Source organism: Syngnathus typhle, linkage group LG18 (assembly GCF_033458585.1).
Source record: "Syngnathus typhle isolate RoL2023-S1 ecotype Sweden linkage group LG18, RoL_Styp_1.0, whole genome shotgun sequence".
Taxonomy (NCBI): Eukaryota; Metazoa; Chordata; class Actinopteri; order Syngnathiformes; family Syngnathidae; genus Syngnathus; species Syngnathus typhle.
The window spans coordinates 8,550,622-8,568,830 of record NC_083755.1 but is presented as its reverse complement, the minus strand read 5'-3'; the positions used below and the strand labels follow the sequence as shown (position 1 = coordinate 8,568,830).

General features: G+C 41.6%; 3 protein-coding genes across 5 annotated transcripts; 2 read left to right on the top strand and 1 right to left on the bottom strand.

The window, feature by feature from the left end:
• The first annotated feature begins 13 nt into the window (after window positions 1-13).
• On the top strand, window positions 14-6,688 carry ipmkb (inositol polyphosphate multikinase b). 3 transcript variants are annotated; one of them, XM_061265076.1, is made up of 6 exons: window positions 14-184; window positions 2,700-2,785; window positions 2,875-2,971; window positions 3,046-3,218; window positions 3,597-3,678; window positions 3,736-6,688. In XM_061265076.1, exons 1-6 carry the CDS (start codon window positions 67-69, stop codon window positions 4,440-4,442), a joined length of 1,263 nt encoding a protein of 420 aa, XP_061121060.1. In that variant the 5' UTR covers window positions 14-66; the 3' UTR covers window positions 4,443-6,688. The 3 variants fall into 3 exon arrangements, with proteins under 3 accessions (XP_061121060.1, XP_061121059.1, XP_061121061.1); XM_061265075.1 differs by having other exon boundaries at window positions 41-1,093; XM_061265077.1 differs by lacking the exon at window positions 14-184 and adding an exon at window positions 1,157-1,211.
• Window positions 6,689-7,249: 561 nt separating this feature from the next.
• Window positions 7,250-10,447, top strand: LOC133143235 (ubiquitin-conjugating enzyme E2 D3-like). The gene is made up of 7 exons (XM_061265079.1): window positions 7,250-7,465; window positions 8,122-8,185; window positions 8,569-8,600; window positions 8,736-8,813; window positions 9,282-9,387; window positions 9,465-9,558; window positions 9,637-10,447. Exons 1-7 carry the CDS (start codon window positions 7,442-7,444, stop codon window positions 9,680-9,682), a joined length of 444 nt encoding a protein of 147 aa, XP_061121063.1. The 5' UTR covers window positions 7,250-7,441; the 3' UTR covers window positions 9,683-10,447.
• A 702-nt stretch (window positions 10,448-11,149) lies between these two features.
• Window positions 11,150-18,009, bottom strand: LOC133143231 (signal transducer and activator of transcription 5B-like). The gene is made up of 19 exons (XM_061265073.1): window positions 17,863-18,009; window positions 17,223-17,357; window positions 16,945-17,101; window positions 16,767-16,856; window positions 16,491-16,668; window positions 16,294-16,424; window positions 15,682-15,833; window positions 15,469-15,624; window positions 15,179-15,358; window positions 14,995-15,082; window positions 14,790-14,912; window positions 14,621-14,713; window positions 14,343-14,549; window positions 14,172-14,266; window positions 13,860-14,002; window positions 13,567-13,722; window positions 13,429-13,480; window positions 13,244-13,351; window positions 11,150-13,121 (listed from the first exon to the last, which is right to left on the bottom strand). The coding sequence occupies exons 2-19, from the start codon at window positions 17,348-17,350 to the stop codon at window positions 12,998-13,000; spliced, it is 2,361 nt and encodes a 786-aa protein (XP_061121057.1). The 5' UTR covers window positions 17,351-17,357; window positions 17,863-18,009; the 3' UTR covers window positions 11,150-12,997.
• Between the last annotated feature and the right edge of the window lie 200 nt (window positions 18,010-18,209).

The following is an 18,209-nucleotide window of genomic DNA, read 5'->3' as shown; positions in this document are numbered from 1 at the left end:
GTGACAACATGTTTTGCGACAGTACGGAATTGACATTGGAGATCGTCACGCGTTTACGGCGAATTCATGGTTGACGACTGTCGCGTTTCAATCCAAAATAGACTCCTTTGGAATGTTTTGCTCATTTTTGACTGTTGGGATTCTTCGGAACCTGCAATTGGACTAGAGCCTTTTCGTAATTCCGGTACGTTTTACTCTACGTTTGTGTAGTCTGCTTTTGGTTTTGCTAATGGGAGCTGCACGCCACTCGAAACGTAAAACTCAACAGCTCCGTCCGAAAAGAGGAACGGAGCTTCTTCAAAACAGCTCAAGTTGATTAGAAATGGGATCGTATTATTTGATACAGACGTTAACTTGACTACATATCACAATTGGAATGGCGCAATCTTATATAACCGCTGATAGCGACAAGTTAATTCGCCTCGTTCTGTATCACGCCACACCTCTGTGGTTTTATTTTGAAATCCCTGAGCGGAAATCGCGCACGGTTCACCTTTGATCGACGCTGTCAGGAAGTGGGATGTGGCCAGATTGTATTTATGCTGCCGATCAAGATATGAAAATCATTGAATCAGCGCGCCTCGGGAGCTCTGCTTCGCAGCAGGTCACAGCGGGGGAAACACTTTTGCCCCACGTCCCTCAAGTTGCAACCGGGAGTCGAACGGAGCCGCTGTGTCTTTGCTATCGTCTGGATTGGAGCACTTCCCTAAAGACTTGACAAGCTCACGCCCAATCACTTTATTGCAACTGCATTCAGGGCGTTGCTTACGTCATAAGTATGTGAATCCATACAGTGACTTTCAAGAAATAGATGTGTTTTGCTTGAGGACGAAGATTACCGGGCCTCGTCGTTGATCACAAATGTCAGCAAGTCAGCATCATCAAGTGATGATGGAGTCCTCTTTAGCTCTCGGTAGACTGGACCTGACTTCCGCTGTGGGGGTCAACATGACCCCGTGCATCTCTCCCGCTGCCTCCACCAAAGAAATGAGTGCTCACCGGACAATTGGAACACAAGGACCGGCTCACTTGAACGGCTGCGTGCCGCTGTCACATCAGGTCGCAGGTCACAAGTACGGGGTTGATAAAGTGGGTAAGTACAGGTGCACCCCCATATGTGTATAGAACATTTCAATTCTGTCTGTTGCAGGAGCTTTTAAAGAAGTATGCAATGATGCAAGTTTCATTTCCTTGTGGCAAATTTGAAGAAGGTATATCAATATGTACCGATTTCTGGTCAATGTCTCATAATATGGAAATCAATTGGAAAATTCAACAGGAAATCATCCGTTTGAGGGCAATCGGGTGACGCAAACAAACACACGTACTAAATCGAAAATGTGGTTTAACCATTTAATCACGTTTGGTAGGTGCAGCCCATTTCAGGGAAAACGTTCAATGATTTATTATGCTGACAAAATATGAGCAGTATTTCCCCTGCCGTCTTGCTACCTGTCGAAACAAAGCAGCATTGACTTAAGCGGTGTGATTTTATCTTATCTTGTATTTCTAAGCTTGGTCTTCCGCCTAATCATTAACCCATCGCTCACATACACTGACTCACACAATGGTGTCGAACAAACAGTGGAATCCTGCTCATCTTGTATAGCTGCTGACTCGACGCAATACGTAAGTGCTCCTCCCATTGCTCGTTGGTTACATATACGACATAGGCGCTAGGCATTGTTCAAACTTGCTCAATTGGAAACCAACCTAGGGCCGTTTATTGAAGCGCTATCCTACATCCATCTAGTTTGCCTGGCCTATATGATAGCAAGGTGAAGTATAACCAATACAAAAATACACAATAATACTGCTATTGTATGTAAAGAGACTGCGTATTTGTCATGTTCTACATGACTGAATCCCTGCCATGTTAGCAAGTTGATGTTCTTGATCCAGGCACTTTTATTGATCCCTAAAGTCATTTCATTTGATGAAGCTTTTAATAGCATTGGGAAGAGCCATAAATGCTTACCTTTGGACTTCTGCTTGACGTCTTATATCTCGCAAAGAACCTCCCCCTTTTTTAATGTGAGGAAACACACACTATGATTTAAAATATTTCTGTGAATGGAAAAAAATGTGGAGTGGAGTGCCGTACTCTGAATAATGTGAATAAAGCCATCAAGTTTTCTTTTAGTAAAATAAACCTATTGGTACATGTATGTATGCTGTTTTTTTTTTTTTTTCCCCAAGCCATAAAGTAGTAAATGATTGGCCGATACCATTTTCCCGCGGTTCCTATGTAAACTTAATGTGGAACGTATCCAGGATACATTTTCTTCCCACACTGTCTTTTAGCGCGGCGTTCTAATCGTAGGAGTAATCAAAGCACATTTTATTCCCCAGCAGCTGCTTGCATTACTCAGACCTTGCTAATAGTAATATTGCAGAGACATTTCGATGCACGTCACCCTGGATCAAAAAGGAAAATATGTTGCTTTGTCACAAACATTGAGCTGCAGTCTGCTTGAGGCTCCATGCCCCGTTCATTATAGGCTGTCTCCGTTTAACTTGATATATTGTGTCATATTTTACAAGCTGTGGAGGGGGGGGAAAAAGAAACCGTCCAAATGTAATCATTTGTTGCGCAAGTGTAAAAAAAAATATCCAGTTGAGTACTTAGCAGCTATCTTTTATCCATTCCATCCAGCCATTTTCTCCACAATATTTCTGAAATACTTTGTTTGTTGAAGGCATTCTGCAGCATCCCGATGGAACAGTCCTGAAGCAACTGCAGCCTCCACCTCGAGGACCGAGGGAGATGCAATTTTACAGCATGGTAATACCGATGTGCATGCTGGCACATACAAAGAAACTGCATGGGAAGAAAAAAAAGAGATTCAAAATGGCTGGTTTTTTTTTGACTAGGTGTATGCAGAGGATTGCTGTGACCCATGCCTCCTTGAGCTCCAGACGCATCTCCCGAAATATTACGGCACCTTGTCCTCTCCTGATGCACCTAATGGTACACAAGTCATTTTGCACATCTGCTTCTACAATACAAGGAGTCCAGATTGTCTGTGCCTGTTACCGCCGCAGACCTGTACATGAAGCTGGAAGATGTGACCCGACGCTTCGTCAAGCCGTGCATCATGGACGTGAAGCTGGGCCAGCGAAGTTACGACCCATTCGCCTCGCAGGAGAAAAGGGAGCAACAGATCAGAAAATACCCACTCATGGAGGAGATAGGTTTCCTGGTCCTTGGCATGAGGGTGAGTTCGGAAATCTCTTTTGAAAAATAGTGTATTAGTTGAAGAACACCGTATTTATTAAAAAAAAAGGACTGATTTCAAATCAGAAATAGATGCAGAATGATGTGTGCCAAGTGACACGCCATGATATTATCTGATTACTGGATCAACGTGGGTGGGAGAGTCCAGGAAAGACTGATAGTACATCTTATCTTTTTAAAAGGATGCAAGTAAAACGGATTGAAAACATTTATCACTTTGTTTCCGTTCCCTTCCGTTTGTTTGTGCCGTTAGCATTTCCTGTTTGCTTTCAGATAGCATCCACATACAAACAGTACCAAATGTTAATTAAATGTGTAGTACATTGATTTTTTTTTTTTTTTTTTTACCCCCTGACAGGTTTACAAGCTGTCCAGTGACACTGTTGACACGTTCGACCAGCACTATGGAAGGGGACTGTTGAAGGACACCATTAAAGATGGTATGTTTGCGTGTCATGGTTATTTTGTTCTCCTAACAAGTCCTAACTCTTCTCTAGGCTTGGCGAAATTTTTCCACAACGGCGTTTGTCTGAGGAAGGATGCCGTGGTAGCCAGCATTCGCCGAGTACAGAATATCCTCCACTGGTTCGAGTCTCAGCGTCAGCTAGTCTTCTACGCCAGCTCTCTTCTCTTTGTCTACGAGGGCATCCCCTCCTCGAGCGCCTTGGGCCTCATCGCCACCAACAGCCCGGGCGCCGCGGGCGAGGATGAAAGGAGCCGGGAGGTCGGGGACAAGAATGAAAAGATGGCAGAGTACAACAACAACAACAACGTTCAGCCCCGTGATTGCAGCCGAGACTCCATTTTCGGCAATCACAGGAAAGGCGGCCTCCAACTTTGCGCCAAGACTCGCCTTCAGGGTAGCGGCGGAGACGACGCCATTTTAGGGCCGCCGCCGCCGCGCCAACCCGTATCCCTCGAGCAAGACAACTCCACGTGGTTGTCCCGGCAACCGCCAAACGGAAACGGAAACAAGCGTGAAGGGAAGGGTGAGGATGGAGAGAGAGACAAGAGCGGCGGCGGCGGCGGAGGGGCGGATACCGTGCGAGGTGGAGGCGAGGCGAGCGAAGGCAACGCGCAGGTGGAGGTCAAGATGATCGACTTTGCCCACGTTTTCCCCAGCGAGAGCCCCGACCACGGCTACATCTACGGCCTCAAGCACCTGCTGAGCGTATTGAACCAGATACTCTCTGACGACGCTTAGACTCGTCCTCGCCGTCCGCTCTCGGAACCACCACCACCGTCGTCGTCGTCGTCGTCGTCATCTCACCGGCTTGTGATGTGTGCGTTTATGGTTTTCCTGAGCGGAAGTCACAGAGGCTGACGCTTGCACGCACTAAGCAATCCCCATTAGGACCCTCCGCCATCAGCTGCCGGGTCCACTCCAAAATGTGACCCCGCTTTGCCTGTAATCCATTTGAAATGCACTGGATTTGACAAGTCTATTTTTATATTGAGGCCACTGAGAGAAGAAGAAGAAGAAAAAAAAATAACTGTTAGGTATGTGTTGTATATCAGAACATCTCAAATCCTGAGTGAGCCAGAGATTTTTCTGTATTGTTTTTACCATAGTAACTATTTGATACTATTTATAGCAGTTTTAGATTTGTGCTTAATGGTGTGGATGCTGAGAGAAGCTTTCACTGCCATATCGCATCAAAATGTGTTTTTTTTTTACCCTAAAAAAAATGATTGCTTCCCAAACACTTTTTTTTGACAAATAAGAAAACTAAAAATGCTAAACTGGCAGTATGGCGGGGGGAAAAAAAAAAGTTGTCATCCCCAAAAAGTTGTCCTGCCCCCCAAAATACTTTTTTTTTTTTTTTGTATACCACAACAATGCTTTCTGGAATCTTAACATCCATCAGCTTTTCTTGCTTTTGATGATCTCTTCTTTCTTTTGGTGCGTAAACATCTCTCAGCATTCACATTCGTTTTTTGAGGGAATTTCTATTTTTCAAACAATAAAAGGTAAGTCTCTTTCCAAGTTCTATTTCTGCATAAATAACTAGTGTTACCGCGTACGTCAATATTACCCAAGATTGTATGGTGACGTGTCATTTCCGCTTGTGCCGTTATTTCCATCCGACTTTAGGTTACCATAGCAAGACTGGCCTGGATTTGGAATACAAGAAAGCACTTTGATTGACATTAAGACCCTGAAAAACACAAATACTCGAGTTGAACTGGATTTCAAACAACTCTCCCACTGGAACTTGAGTTGCTTGAACGTCGTCATCCTTTGTTAGAAATGGAAAGCCAAGCTTAAACTGACACACTTTACTGCCATTCGATTTCTCGACATTGTCATTTTGTCTTTTCGTTGAATCCAACGTCAACAGGGATGTAACTCAGGTAATCAACACCAAGAATACATGCCATTGCCATTTTTGCTCCCCAGCCAGAGACGATCCTCGTGCTGTGTAGATGCTCAGTGTTTTTAAGTCCACGTCAATCGACATTTATGGCTTTGTCATCGTCGTATTATTGAGGCTCCGCACCTAATTCCGATCGATGGTATCTGGTTAAGATCATGAGTTTTCCGATTGTACACCCGATCAATAGGATGTGAATGGAGAAAGACAGCAAAGAATGGGCTTTAGTTTGTTGGTATGACTTGTCTTGGGCATTGTATGGAAGTCATGGCTACCTTTTCTGTCCTGTTTTCTGAGTTGTCATTTTTCTAGAAGTTTCTAGGCTGCTCTTTGGACTGACTGCAAATATTCCACACACATTGGATGATGTTAATCAGATGAAATGCAATGATTGACGGATGAATGATGCAACCCAAAGTGAAAAGGGGCACCAAAAAAAAGAAAACAACCTCCAACTAATTCAAATTTAGTTCTTTGTTGGTGGGATGGTGTATCTTGTTAGTCTTCTCACCAACAATGTAACGCATATTTATTTTTTAGAACAATTTAGTTTTAATTTTTCTTTTAAATTGCTGCTAATCTTTTTTTCCCTACACTATAACGGGCTCCTTATTGTGTTTCAATATGGCAGGCTGCATTAGACATTTGATTTGATCTGTAATGAACTGAATTGTTCGCAATCGTTTCTAAATACAAATAGATGACTAAAGTATATTTCTTTTGTGATCAGAATCGCATTTTTTGAAGTCCGATTTGATGTTTACACGCATTATTTTCCTGTAACTGCCATGTGTGTTGTCAATGACTTTTTTTTTTTCCTGTCTTTGCGTTTCGAACATCATTTTTCGTTCATTCCGGCAGCTTTATTGATCTGTTCATTTTGCTTGTAAGCTAACAAATGTCATCTACAGATTTACACAGGGAATCATGAATCAAATATTTCTGTTTAATGACAGTAATGCAACTTGTAACCCGTGTGTAAAGTCTGATAATCAGGCTTTGGTACTAAAGCAGGCACTTTTTCCATGATTATAAATTGTTTACTTAACATTCAATAAAAACGATCACAACTGAATACACCTTTGCAGATGTCACATTGTTTGTGCTTTAAAAAAAAAAAAAAAGGAATCTAAAATAATGTGAAATATGACATTCTGTGTTTAAATGGGGTGAGATATGAACATTTTAGGGATGATGTGTTTCATTTAATAAACTTTGAGTGAATATTCATATTCAATACATGAATATTCAATTGGGACCTTTGGCCTTGGCACGGTCCTCTTCTACTGATTAAATAAGATAAGTTGTAACAACATCCTGAGGAAGCGTAGAACTCATCTCACCACATTTACCCAAATTACCACACTGTAATTGCTGACAATTTGACTTATCTGCTGGAAACGCAATAGAGATAACGAATACACAAAGTTGACACTAGGCATTTGTTCATAACAACATAATGACCTCATTATGTTACGTCACATGTTGCTCCAAAATGAGACAAAAAGTGATCATTAAAAAAAAAAATCCTGTCAGAGTTTGGAATCTTTCTCAAGTACATTAGAGACAACATTTGACAATTGAAATCACAATTCAACGTCAAGGTGTGTTCGATTCGAGCTGGGTAAACTACACTTCCCATGATGCCTTTCGGCCTGGCCACCGTAAACACAGAAGGCGGAAACAAAAGAGCTCTCCTAAATGCACAAACCGTAAACCGGCTGCCGGGCAAGGAAATGAACTACAATTACTGATCGTGACACTCTTATCCGAATTGAAACGAATAAAGTCACGCGAAGTTTGTTCAAGTTCGCCTACACCAGTCAACATGGCACTGAAGAGAATAAACAAGGTAACTGACTAGCTTGCTAGCGGCAGATAAATGGACCATCGAAGGCTAATGATTAGACAAAGTTGCCGTTGCTCGTGTTTCCTCGCTTTCCTTGCATTTAAACAAGTTCGGCGGGACTCGGTAACGGTTTTACAAACGATATGATTGTTGACACTTCCATCAATAGACGAGGCAGAGAATGACAACTTCAAAGTTTCAGGTTAGCTTGCTAAGCTAAGCACCATTGAGACATACCTGCAAGCGTTCCTGTTGGACCACTTTTGCTAGCAAAGTTGAAAATCAAGCTTTAGGTATCTCCTATCAACAGCAATTAGCTATATTTTGGAAACTTGCATGTTCTCTATAATGGTATGTAAACGACTACAAGCTGGTTTGACTAGCCTCGTATTACAATAAACATATGTACAATTAAGTAACTGTTGTGTTTATTTAAACCCGAAATTGCCAATAAGTGACGTCACGTAGACCTTTACTAAGAAACTGATGCGATGCAGATATCAGAACATTTCCTGGAACCATCAATTAACTGTTAAAAACTAACTAGTGCACTGCAGGATGTGTTTGGTTCAGTAGTAACTGTACTAGGCAGCCTAGTTAAATTAAAGTCAAACCCTCAAGTGAATGATTGACAGCAGCATTTCTGTTTTGTTGAGCAGGAGCTGCAGGACCTGCAGAGAGACCCTCCAGCACAGTGTTCTGCTGGACCTGTGAGCGATGACTGTGAGTAAACACATTTTGTCATATGCAAAGTAAAAAAAAAAAAAAAATCTTTTATTTATTTTTTTACCCTCAGTATTCCAGTCGCGCTATAATATGCAATTTTCAGAAAATGGATATTTTTGTTTCTCGAGTGTGATTTGAAAATGAAGTCTAAGAAACCAACCCAGAATGAATTCTTTGCCCACTGATTGAGTGGTGACATCTCATCTTCCATCTTGCGCGCTGTAAAGGCTAGGTCACATTCTCGATCTTATGACAGAGGTATTCAACTTCAGATGTTCCACTGGATTATCAGATTTAGTTTGGTTTGTCGGAGTAAGGCCAGCATGGCCACTTACAGGTTTCTTCCGCTTTTATATTTGTCTCTTCCTTTTTGATTTCAGTGTTTCATTGGCAGGCCACAATAATGGGTCCGGTGAGTATGTTTTTCATTTTTCTTAACTGGACACATATTAAATCACCTTTGCTTGCTTTCCATGTAGTCTTTCCTCATGCATCACTTTAATATAATACTTATAATGTCTAAACAATTTCTCATATATCCTGTCAGGGGGACAGTCCTTACCAAGGAGGTGTTTTCTTCCTCACCATTCATTTCCCCACCGACTACCCCTTCAAGCCACCAAAGGTGAGATGCATCGATCATTTTCAACAAGTGATAGCAACAAAACATCTTTTGAATTCACATTAATACAAAAATGGTTAACTCCCATTGCTTATCTTGGCAAAAATGTTTTTTTTTTTTTTTTGATAAGTAGCTGTTAGCATAATTCGTCTCCCTGACAAAAAAGCATATAAATTGTTAAAAACGTGACTGCAATATTGACATATATTGGCCTACATACGCCCTCTAGTGGCCAAGGTAAATATTGCCACAGCGCAGCGAGCAAACAAGAAAATAACATTGTCCTGGCTCCTGGCGATGGTCGTTCAAGTCACATCAAACCTTAATAATATACAGAAAAAGGTCTGAGGATGTGCAAGGAGAACTAGGTGCAAGGTTCCATTTTTGTCTTGCAGTTGCTGTGGAACTTAACAGTCCTTGCCAAGTCTCTTGTCAGTGCAGTGACATAGTTTCCCATCTTCTCTTCTCCAGGTAGCGTTTACAACAAAGATTTATCACCCAAATATCAACAGCAATGGGAGTATCTGTTTGGACATTCTACGGTCGCAGTGGTCTCCTGCGCTAACCGTGTCGAAAGGTGGGGTTGTAGTTTGCGCTTCATGCTGTGACCAACGACATATAAATATATATGTATGTGTCTTCTGGCTTTTTCAGTGCTATTGTCCATATGTTCTTTGCTGTGTGATCCAAACCCGGATGACCCTTTAGTTCCAGATATAGCACAGATGTACAAGAACGACAAAGACAAGTGAGTACGCACGTCCAAAGTCTGCCATTTTGGATGTATGTGTGGAACTGAATGTTTCCTCCTCTTCTCTCTCTTCAGATACAACAAACTAGCAAAAGAATGGACCCAAAAGTATGCCATGTAACAAGAACAGTTGCATTCTAAACATGTTTATTTTTTTTTTCCTTTATTTTTATTTTTTTTTTAAAGTCACAAAACACTGTAAAATATAGTAAGGAATTGAATAACCTCCAATCAACAATATTCAATGACATTTATCTCATCATGAGTCTCATAGCTGAAAGTAAAGCGGCGTGTTTTGGTGCTTTTTAGTCCATTTTCAATTCTCCTTTAAGACCAGCTATTAGAAACCGCTATGTAGCATTCTTGTCATTTGATATGCCAAATTTGCTTTTCTAAACTTGACTGTATTTCTGAAAATTATAATGGACTTTTTTTTTTAAATTTTATTTCCTCTAACAGTATAACTTGAACGTAGTTTCATTTTGTTTTACTTCCTGTATGCTGAATGGAATAATGAACAGGTACTGTCTCCCTAAACATCAAAAGCAGTTTTGAAATCATCTCATTGTTTTCTTGTTCTTTACAGTATTTTAAAAAGTATACTTATTTGACTAATCTGGGAAAATCATTGTAAAGCTGCCATTTTAAAAAAGTGGCTCGTCTCCTCGAGAATTACTGATTTTTTAAATTTTATTATTCAAACATAAGAGATCAGATTTTTAGTTCAGTTTTAAGGGGTGTACCTGAATTGTATTGACATTTAGATTGATTTCATTTAAACTCCAGAAAGTGTGAAAATCTTTTTATGTTGTTGTTCCTGTACAAATTCTCACGTTTGTCGCCTACATGGCAAATTTTGTACTAAAATAAAGAATGGTACAGTCCAGTTCCAACTGTTTTGCTTTAATAAATTTCTTGAAATCTTTTTCTCTTCTTTTAAAACGAAAATTAGTGTAAAAATAAAAGCTTTGCTGTTCAGATTTTTTTTTTAAATATATATATTATATATGATCGACGATCAATTAATTCAGGTCAAGACGCTCGTCCCGGTCACATGATATGTTTCCCCAGTCGTGCCCGCAAAGTTAGCAAAAATGAGTAAGATTTTATTTTGAAAAATATATTAAAAAATTGGGGATTCTATCCTAATTACATCCGTCGGCGCACCTGCGCCTCTTGACCCAAGGTGAATTCAAGTCAAGACGCTCGTCCCGGTCCCGAAGCTAACAAAAATGAGTAAGAAAAAGATGTTTGGAAAGCTTCTTTGGGAACAAGAGGGTACAACTGCCAAGAAAAAGAAAAGTGGATTAAAATCAAGGCAGAATATCCCGAGCTCGCCTCAAAAGCACTGAAAACCCAGCTTCCCTTTCCAACGGCTACCAAAACAAAGCTACGGAGCAGATACTTCATGGTGAGTTTTATTTTTATGCGCTTTCGATTTGTTTTTATGCCAGTCGTATCGTTTTATTCCATCGTATTGATACATTTATTTATATAAAAGCCTGTCCGTGAAAATATTGTTTGACATGTAACCGGTCCTTGGCGCGAAAAAGGTTGGGGACCGCTAATAAAGGATTAAGAACCATAACATCTTTAAAATCATTTTATTTCATTACAACCAAGACAATGGTGTCTGTGCTATCCCTTCGTTGAGCTTTTATTGTCTCCCAAAACACGGACAGATCTTGGTAAATACGACCAAAAAAAAAAAGTTTTATTTAGCAAAATTAAACACTTCCGGTGGTATGATTGCTCATTTGCATTTTCTCAAGTTTCATAATGTATCATAAAAAAATAATTTTCACATTCAAGGCTACAGTCCCAGCACCAAAGGCAACATTTCATTCCATTCAACTCACCAGGCAGCTTTTGATATAGACCGTGACAGTATTTATGATTTTGCCTTTATAATACCACAGTGGCATTTATTTATCCATTTGGAATACACCACAAAAGCTGAATTGCAGAAAAAAAAAATGTTGGCCTGTAGTAACGCAAAGTGGCGTTGGACTCATACATATTTAGTAGTAATTTGATTTTACTATGTTTAAGCTATACTGTGAATAGCTACAAGTGTCCCATCGTTTTATACGCGACAATATATGTCCCTAAAAAGAACAAATGGCCACCTAAAAAAAAACTCAGCACCAGAATTTAGTTTCCCCCATCCTTCACAATAAGCAAAAATATTTTGTGTCCATTTTGCACATAAATTGCATTTTTTCAAATGGAGCTAGTACATATTGATCTTATTATATGCATGAAATTTCATATGTATATATTATAAATGCAGACTAAAAATCTGGTGATTGCGGAGGCCACGTGATGCAAAAAGAAATGCGGCATGGTAAGAGATAATCCTTAAGAAGTGCTCGTTTGCCCTAAATAGCGCAAGGAACCATATTTGGTAATACATGAAACTATATTATATTAAATTGAAGCCACAGCCCAAAACATAAAATAGTAGAAAATTGTCATTTCTTCCCGCCAATTAAAGAAAGCTCATAATAGAAAAACAAAACAAATCCTGAAAGTCACAACAATGATGTAGTAAAAAAGAAAAAGTCTTATGCACTGCCATATGAATTATATATATCTATATATAAAAAAAAATCAAGCTTATAGACTGTATGAAACCTGGCATTTGAACAGGGGGGTGTAGAGTTTTGAGAGCCGCTGTATAGATCCAATATTTATGTATAAGTATGCATATATACAATATGTATGCATATTAATGTCCAACAAGTCCATGTTCATATGTATCCATATCCATTAGTAGTTTGGATGTAAATGTTCAGTATGCATTATATACACGTCTTATAGTTAAACAATTGTAAATCAATTTCTCGACAGCACGCTGTAATGGAGGCCATTTCGCCACTTACAATTTTGCATGAGAATGATTTCCGTTTAAAAAGAAATTGACTGGGAATAATTTCAGGAAACCTTGCGGGCGGCACAGTGTGCTAGTGGTTAGCACATCCGCCTCACAGTCGGAATGGGAGCTCCAGCCATCCCGTGTCTGTGTTGGTCTTCTCCGGACACTTCCTCCCAGGTAATTGAAGACTCGAGATTTGTGTCAATCTGAGTGTGAATCATTGTTTATGTACGACACCATTAGTCCAGGATATATATAAATCAGCTTGGATAGGCTTGGTTCGGTCCACCCGCAGCTGGATTTGCTAACATTGTGTGCTTTATAGATTGAATTTACAAAAATACTGACAAATGTAAACTGTCATACTGCGCTTCAAAACTGCCATGGACCTGATAAAAGCCAGTGAGGAACATTTGAATGCAAATGTGTATTCAAAAAAAGTCCGTTTGAAGGCACCAATACTGCTGCCCCAGGTCAGAGACGGACGGACAAGTTGCTGTCAGAGTTTTAGGCATGGATGTTTGTTGAATACCTGACCATTATGAAGATGCGTCCCGTTCAGGACTGCTGGCTGCTCCACTGGTTGGCCATGGGCCTACGCAGAAGCTCCTCCACATGTCGGGCTACATCCATGGTATCGTCCAAGTCAAAGTCTCCCTCTGCATCCAACATGGCATCCCCCCTGAGAGGACAACAGCGGATGGCACATTTTAAAATGGAGCCCAATCAATGTAGCCGAGCAGCTACTTTTTTTTTTTTTTATTCAGAGATGCGTTTGTAAAATAAGTGTACATGCTCACTCACATTGAGTGGTAGGCAGCGAAATTGTTGGGATTAACCACAGAGGGAGAAGACGATTGGTCCATGAATGTGGGAGTCGTTCCGCTAGGTTCAGGATTCGGGGTTGTGAATCTGTCCAAATGAAATGTGGACTTTAATAGATATATGTCAAAAAAAAAAAAAATCATTTGGCATTACATCTGACTCACTCTGGTACAACTTGTTTGATCTGCGGTTTCACGTAGCCATCCACTGCTTTTGCTGCCAGACAATAAGTGGTTCACTTTCCAATCCAATTTCAATCCATTCTGTATATTTCATTTCACATGATGAGTTGAAGTACATACAGAGAGGTGGCGTGTAGTACTTTGCAAAGACCTCATCCTTGGGTCGGTCGGGATAGAGAAACAGGAGATGGTTCAGATCGCTGATACGGTCTGCCAAGGAGCGAATGGAGAAATCCTTGGTGGTGTAAGGCAACAAATTCCATACCAGCCTTTCACCTGTTCACCCAAAGGAACAACATACAATTAGAATCCACCACTTGCTGAAAAGGATCAAACCATTTAAGTGCGTACAAATATTCAAGAACATTATATAATCCATCATATGATCTAATAATGTGCAGTTGATTCAGTACCTGCTTTGTTGGGATTCTCTGCAACCCACGCAATGGTGATGCCACCAATTTCAGAGTCACTGAATCGTAGGAGAAATGTCCCATTGGGTTTGGACATGAGCATATCCTGCGCCTGCTGTTTGTTAACAAACCCCAGGATGGCCCTGCAATCATTCCAAATGACGTTTTAAGAAAAGCTTCAAGTGGAACGAAGCTGATTATTATTTGCATTTTTGGGTTCTACTTTGTGTCTCGTAAAATCACCATGTAATGCTTTCTACAGTTCATCATGAAGTCTGACTGCTGCAACAACAAGGACAAAACACGAATTACCCATCGTTCCAATGAGGCTTGAGATGTTTCTTCATAAGTTCCATGACTCCATCGAACCACTGCCAAAAGGTGAAGTTGCGTCCAGGTAGGCTTTCCTGTTCAAAAGAGTCACGTTGATGCTATTTTTCTTCTACGACTGTAAAGAGCGATCATTTTTGTTGCTGGCTTCACCCGGTTAAACTGGGCCCACGATATGCTCATGTTGCGGTATTCCTCTGGGTTGTTACTTGTACTCGTGAAAGCTTTCTGGGCCAGGAAAACCAGATTATTCTCGGACAGGCCACGCTCGCTGTGCATTTCCGCCTGGTACTTCAGATCGAGGGCCTCGCAGAGCTGGCTCCAGAGTACCTTGTCTGGTACAATGAATGGAACTCTGCCCTGAAGAGACAAGAACCAAATCATGGAAATAGTTCAAGGCACTTAGATTAAGGTTGCCGTATCCAACTCACTGGTTCGGCGAAGGCGTTGTCCCAGAGTACTGTCGCCGTGGCGTTGTTGTCCTGACTACCGTGGACTATCACTACTACGGGTAGTGATAACGTCTGCGGGGCGAAAGCGATATTACGTTAGAAATAGGATTTATAACCAATTCAGTTAGCGCAGTTCCATTGCTCTTACTTTAACGTGGAAGACCAGTTCATTGCCTCCAATGCTGAACTGTGATTCAAACAGAACCGTGAACTTCTCCTCCGTCACCGACTCGGCACCTCGACGGTCCGAACGCTTGATTCGCTTCAGGGACTGAACGCAAAAAAAAAAGACAACACACTCCATGCAGCCAATGCATTTGATTCTTTTGGCATCTGGTTTGAATGTTCCCTACCATGTTTCTGAAGTGTGCACTGAGAGCGCCCGTGGCCTGCTGATACTCCATCACGCAGTTGTTGTTGAGGATTTCACCGCTGCCTTCACTACCAAATGTGGAGGTGAAAGAAGTTGACATTTAATATCATTTTCCATGATTTAACCAAGCGGAGAGCATGAAAGTCTGGCTTCTTCTCCTGCACCTGTGCGTGCTTTCGTTCTTGAGTAGCGCTTTGGCCTGGAGCTCGCTCACGATGGAAGCCTTGACTTGAGGCGGATTCATGTGGACGTTGAGCTTTCCCCCCACCAGGAGTCGCACGGTGGCGGCAAACTTGGTGTGGGTTCTTAACACCTGCGGCGGTTGCTTTTCAATGATGAAGGTGCTAAAACCAAGGAGGACGTATTCACATGAGGAGCAACATCCACAACCCTTTGCGTGACTACACGACTTGGATTCATAGCGAGGGATCTTCGACCGAGGTGTTATTCTCACCTCGTAACCAAGGCGGAGATGATATCCGTGATGTCGGAATTGAGTTTGCTCAGTAACTCTTCCATGGGGCCCGGTAGAGGAAGCTGCTGAGTGAGATGTTCGCAGCGTCGAATCTGTTGTCGGTTGGTCCAGATCAGATCTGCCAGCTTTTCGCACCTAAGAAAAAAATAATACATGAAATCATGTCAAAAAGCCTCCGTCCTGAATGCATACCAGGACTGGAGAATATCGAGTCCTCCCTCATGAGGACCCCCATTTCCGGCTAACTGCTGCCTCCTCTTCCATTGGATGAGCTCCTCGTCTAGGATCAAAGTCTGCTGTTTCCTCAGAAGGGTTAGGGTCTTTTGGTGTTGCTCTGACAGGTCCTGCAAACGTACCATGAGACGCACTTGTATCAATCTACTTTATTTGGTTGCATTTTTTTAACGTGCTCTAATATTGTGCATTAAAGATGCAATGTCTGACATTGACATGCATTATCAAGAGGAAAAAGTATTGGCCCAACCATTGCGAGCAAAAAAAAAAAACAAAGAAAGTGGCAAACAAGTTTCAAACAGTACTGACAAATGAGATATTTGGAAAATGTCTACAAGTATGTTGTGAAAAGGAATGTCCCCATTCAGAACTGCTTAAACATTTACTCAAGTACGGCGTTGAAACCGGAGCCAGTGTAAAACACGAGTTATTGTTCGACAGGCAAGACTGGCGCTGGGAAAGAATATTCTAGGAGGTCAAGCCAGTGGCAGGGTTGTTCCTTTCTTGACCTAGATTTGCCACTTCTGTTGAAACCAGCAAAGAAATGAAAATGATATTGGCTATACATACAAGCCTATATTTCTGCAATGTGCTAGCCTCTCTGGTGAGCCAGGCCTCAACAGTGGTCCTCTTGCTTTGGAGTGCGCTTTCCCGTTGGGTGCGCTCAGCTGGAGGCAAGGAGCTCAGACTGCTCAGCTGGGCTGACCAAAATGAAAGCAAGATTAGATAATAATACATAATAATACATTTGTTGATGGAGTGCATACCCTGCAGGCGCAGGTTTTCCTGGTACTGGATGATGAAGTACTCCTGGCTGTGCTGCAGCTTCCTCAACTCATTCTCAGTCTCCTGCGTGGCTAATCGGAGCTCTTCGAAGGTCTGATCGATCTGCTGGTGGCGCTGGGAGAGGCTGTCTAGGACCTGCCCCCCACTCACGCAATTGGCCTTAGCACAAAATGAGGAATTGAAATTCCACAGGAAGGAGACTAGTCGCAATTTGATGTATTTATTTGATACCTTCCCGTTCCCAAGTGGATACTTACATTTAAGGCTTCGTGAAGCAATCGCTTCTCGGAGCACAGGATGTGTTTGATGCAGCGCACGAGCTCCAAAGGACAGCGCTCATAGGTGCTCTGCATTTCAAATCAAACTGTGATTTACAATCCATTTTGATGCTGGTCGTAAAAGAATGCAAAACAAACTGTCGTTTTGCGAGGTTACCTTTAGCTGTGTTGCATAGTGTCCTAGCTTGATCTTAAGAAGGAAGCCATCCTCGCCCCCCTGAAGCTGGGCTTTCTTCTGAAGCTCTGCCACCAAGTTGTCCAGCAAACGCTTGGCTTTGGCTTCCTCTGCTGGGTTGCCCAACTCCACCGAATCCCTTGGCACAAACGAGAGAACTCCAATTGGTATGAATTGATGGATCATAATTCATATGGCACGGTCACAGCTCCATGATCAATGTAGCTAAGTTCTGGGTTTGAAACAGAAAGTGAAATTACCAAAGTTGGCTCTCGATCCACTGGGCCAAGTAGTGGCGCACCTCAATGGGAAAATGCTGCCCGTAGAGTGCCTGCATCTGATGTAATGCATCGCCCTGGAGCTGCTGGGCTTGAATCCACATCGCCATGGTGCTCCTGTGGAAGAGGGGGAAGGAAAAGAATGAGGGGGCGTGCTTGCAAAGCAAAACCGAGTCTTTTCATTTAAGCATGTCCTGATGCTTTTTAACAGTTTATTGTTGACTGGACCACTCGGATTTTAAAGCTAAATTTGTTATGAAAGTTTTTTTTCTTTTTGTTCAATTCACAGAGCAAATTCTCATCTCGAATGTTTTTGTTTGCTAACGATGGTCTTAGTGCACATCCAGGGATTGCCACGCAATGAAATACATTGAATTACTTTTCCATATATTGTTGCACCGATCAACCCATTCCATGAATATTGGGGCGATATGGAGTCCCCCCCTTTATTCTAACTTGGGTGGGACTTGAGCGTGCGTTGTGCTAACTAGCTAAAGTATGCTATCATCTTCGCTAGCATCGTCGAGCGCAGTCCGCACGGTTGTCAAGTTCGAGAATGCAATTGAAACTTCAACTCCCCTAACGCCACATGCTTACTTGTATAGTTGGGAATCAAGCTCACCTTTTAAAGGCCGCAGAACAGCTCACAGACACACCATGGAGAGAGAAGGAGCGGACAGACGGCACGTAAACACAACTTTAAACTTCACCGTTGTTGACATTAGCGCAACATTCTGGGATGCCAGCTGTTGCTGCAAAGTGAAGTCAAGAGTCGATATTAGGATCAGCTTCCGTTTCAGGTTTACAAAATAAAAGAAACACGCTCTTGAATAGCTTTATATGAAAAAAAAAATGTATTATTGATTGCAATTAATTATTGACATTTATGACGGGAATCCACTTTAATTTGTTGCGGTTTAGTTCCAAGAGGTTAATTATTTACCTTCTACTATCCAGTGGAATAAAAAT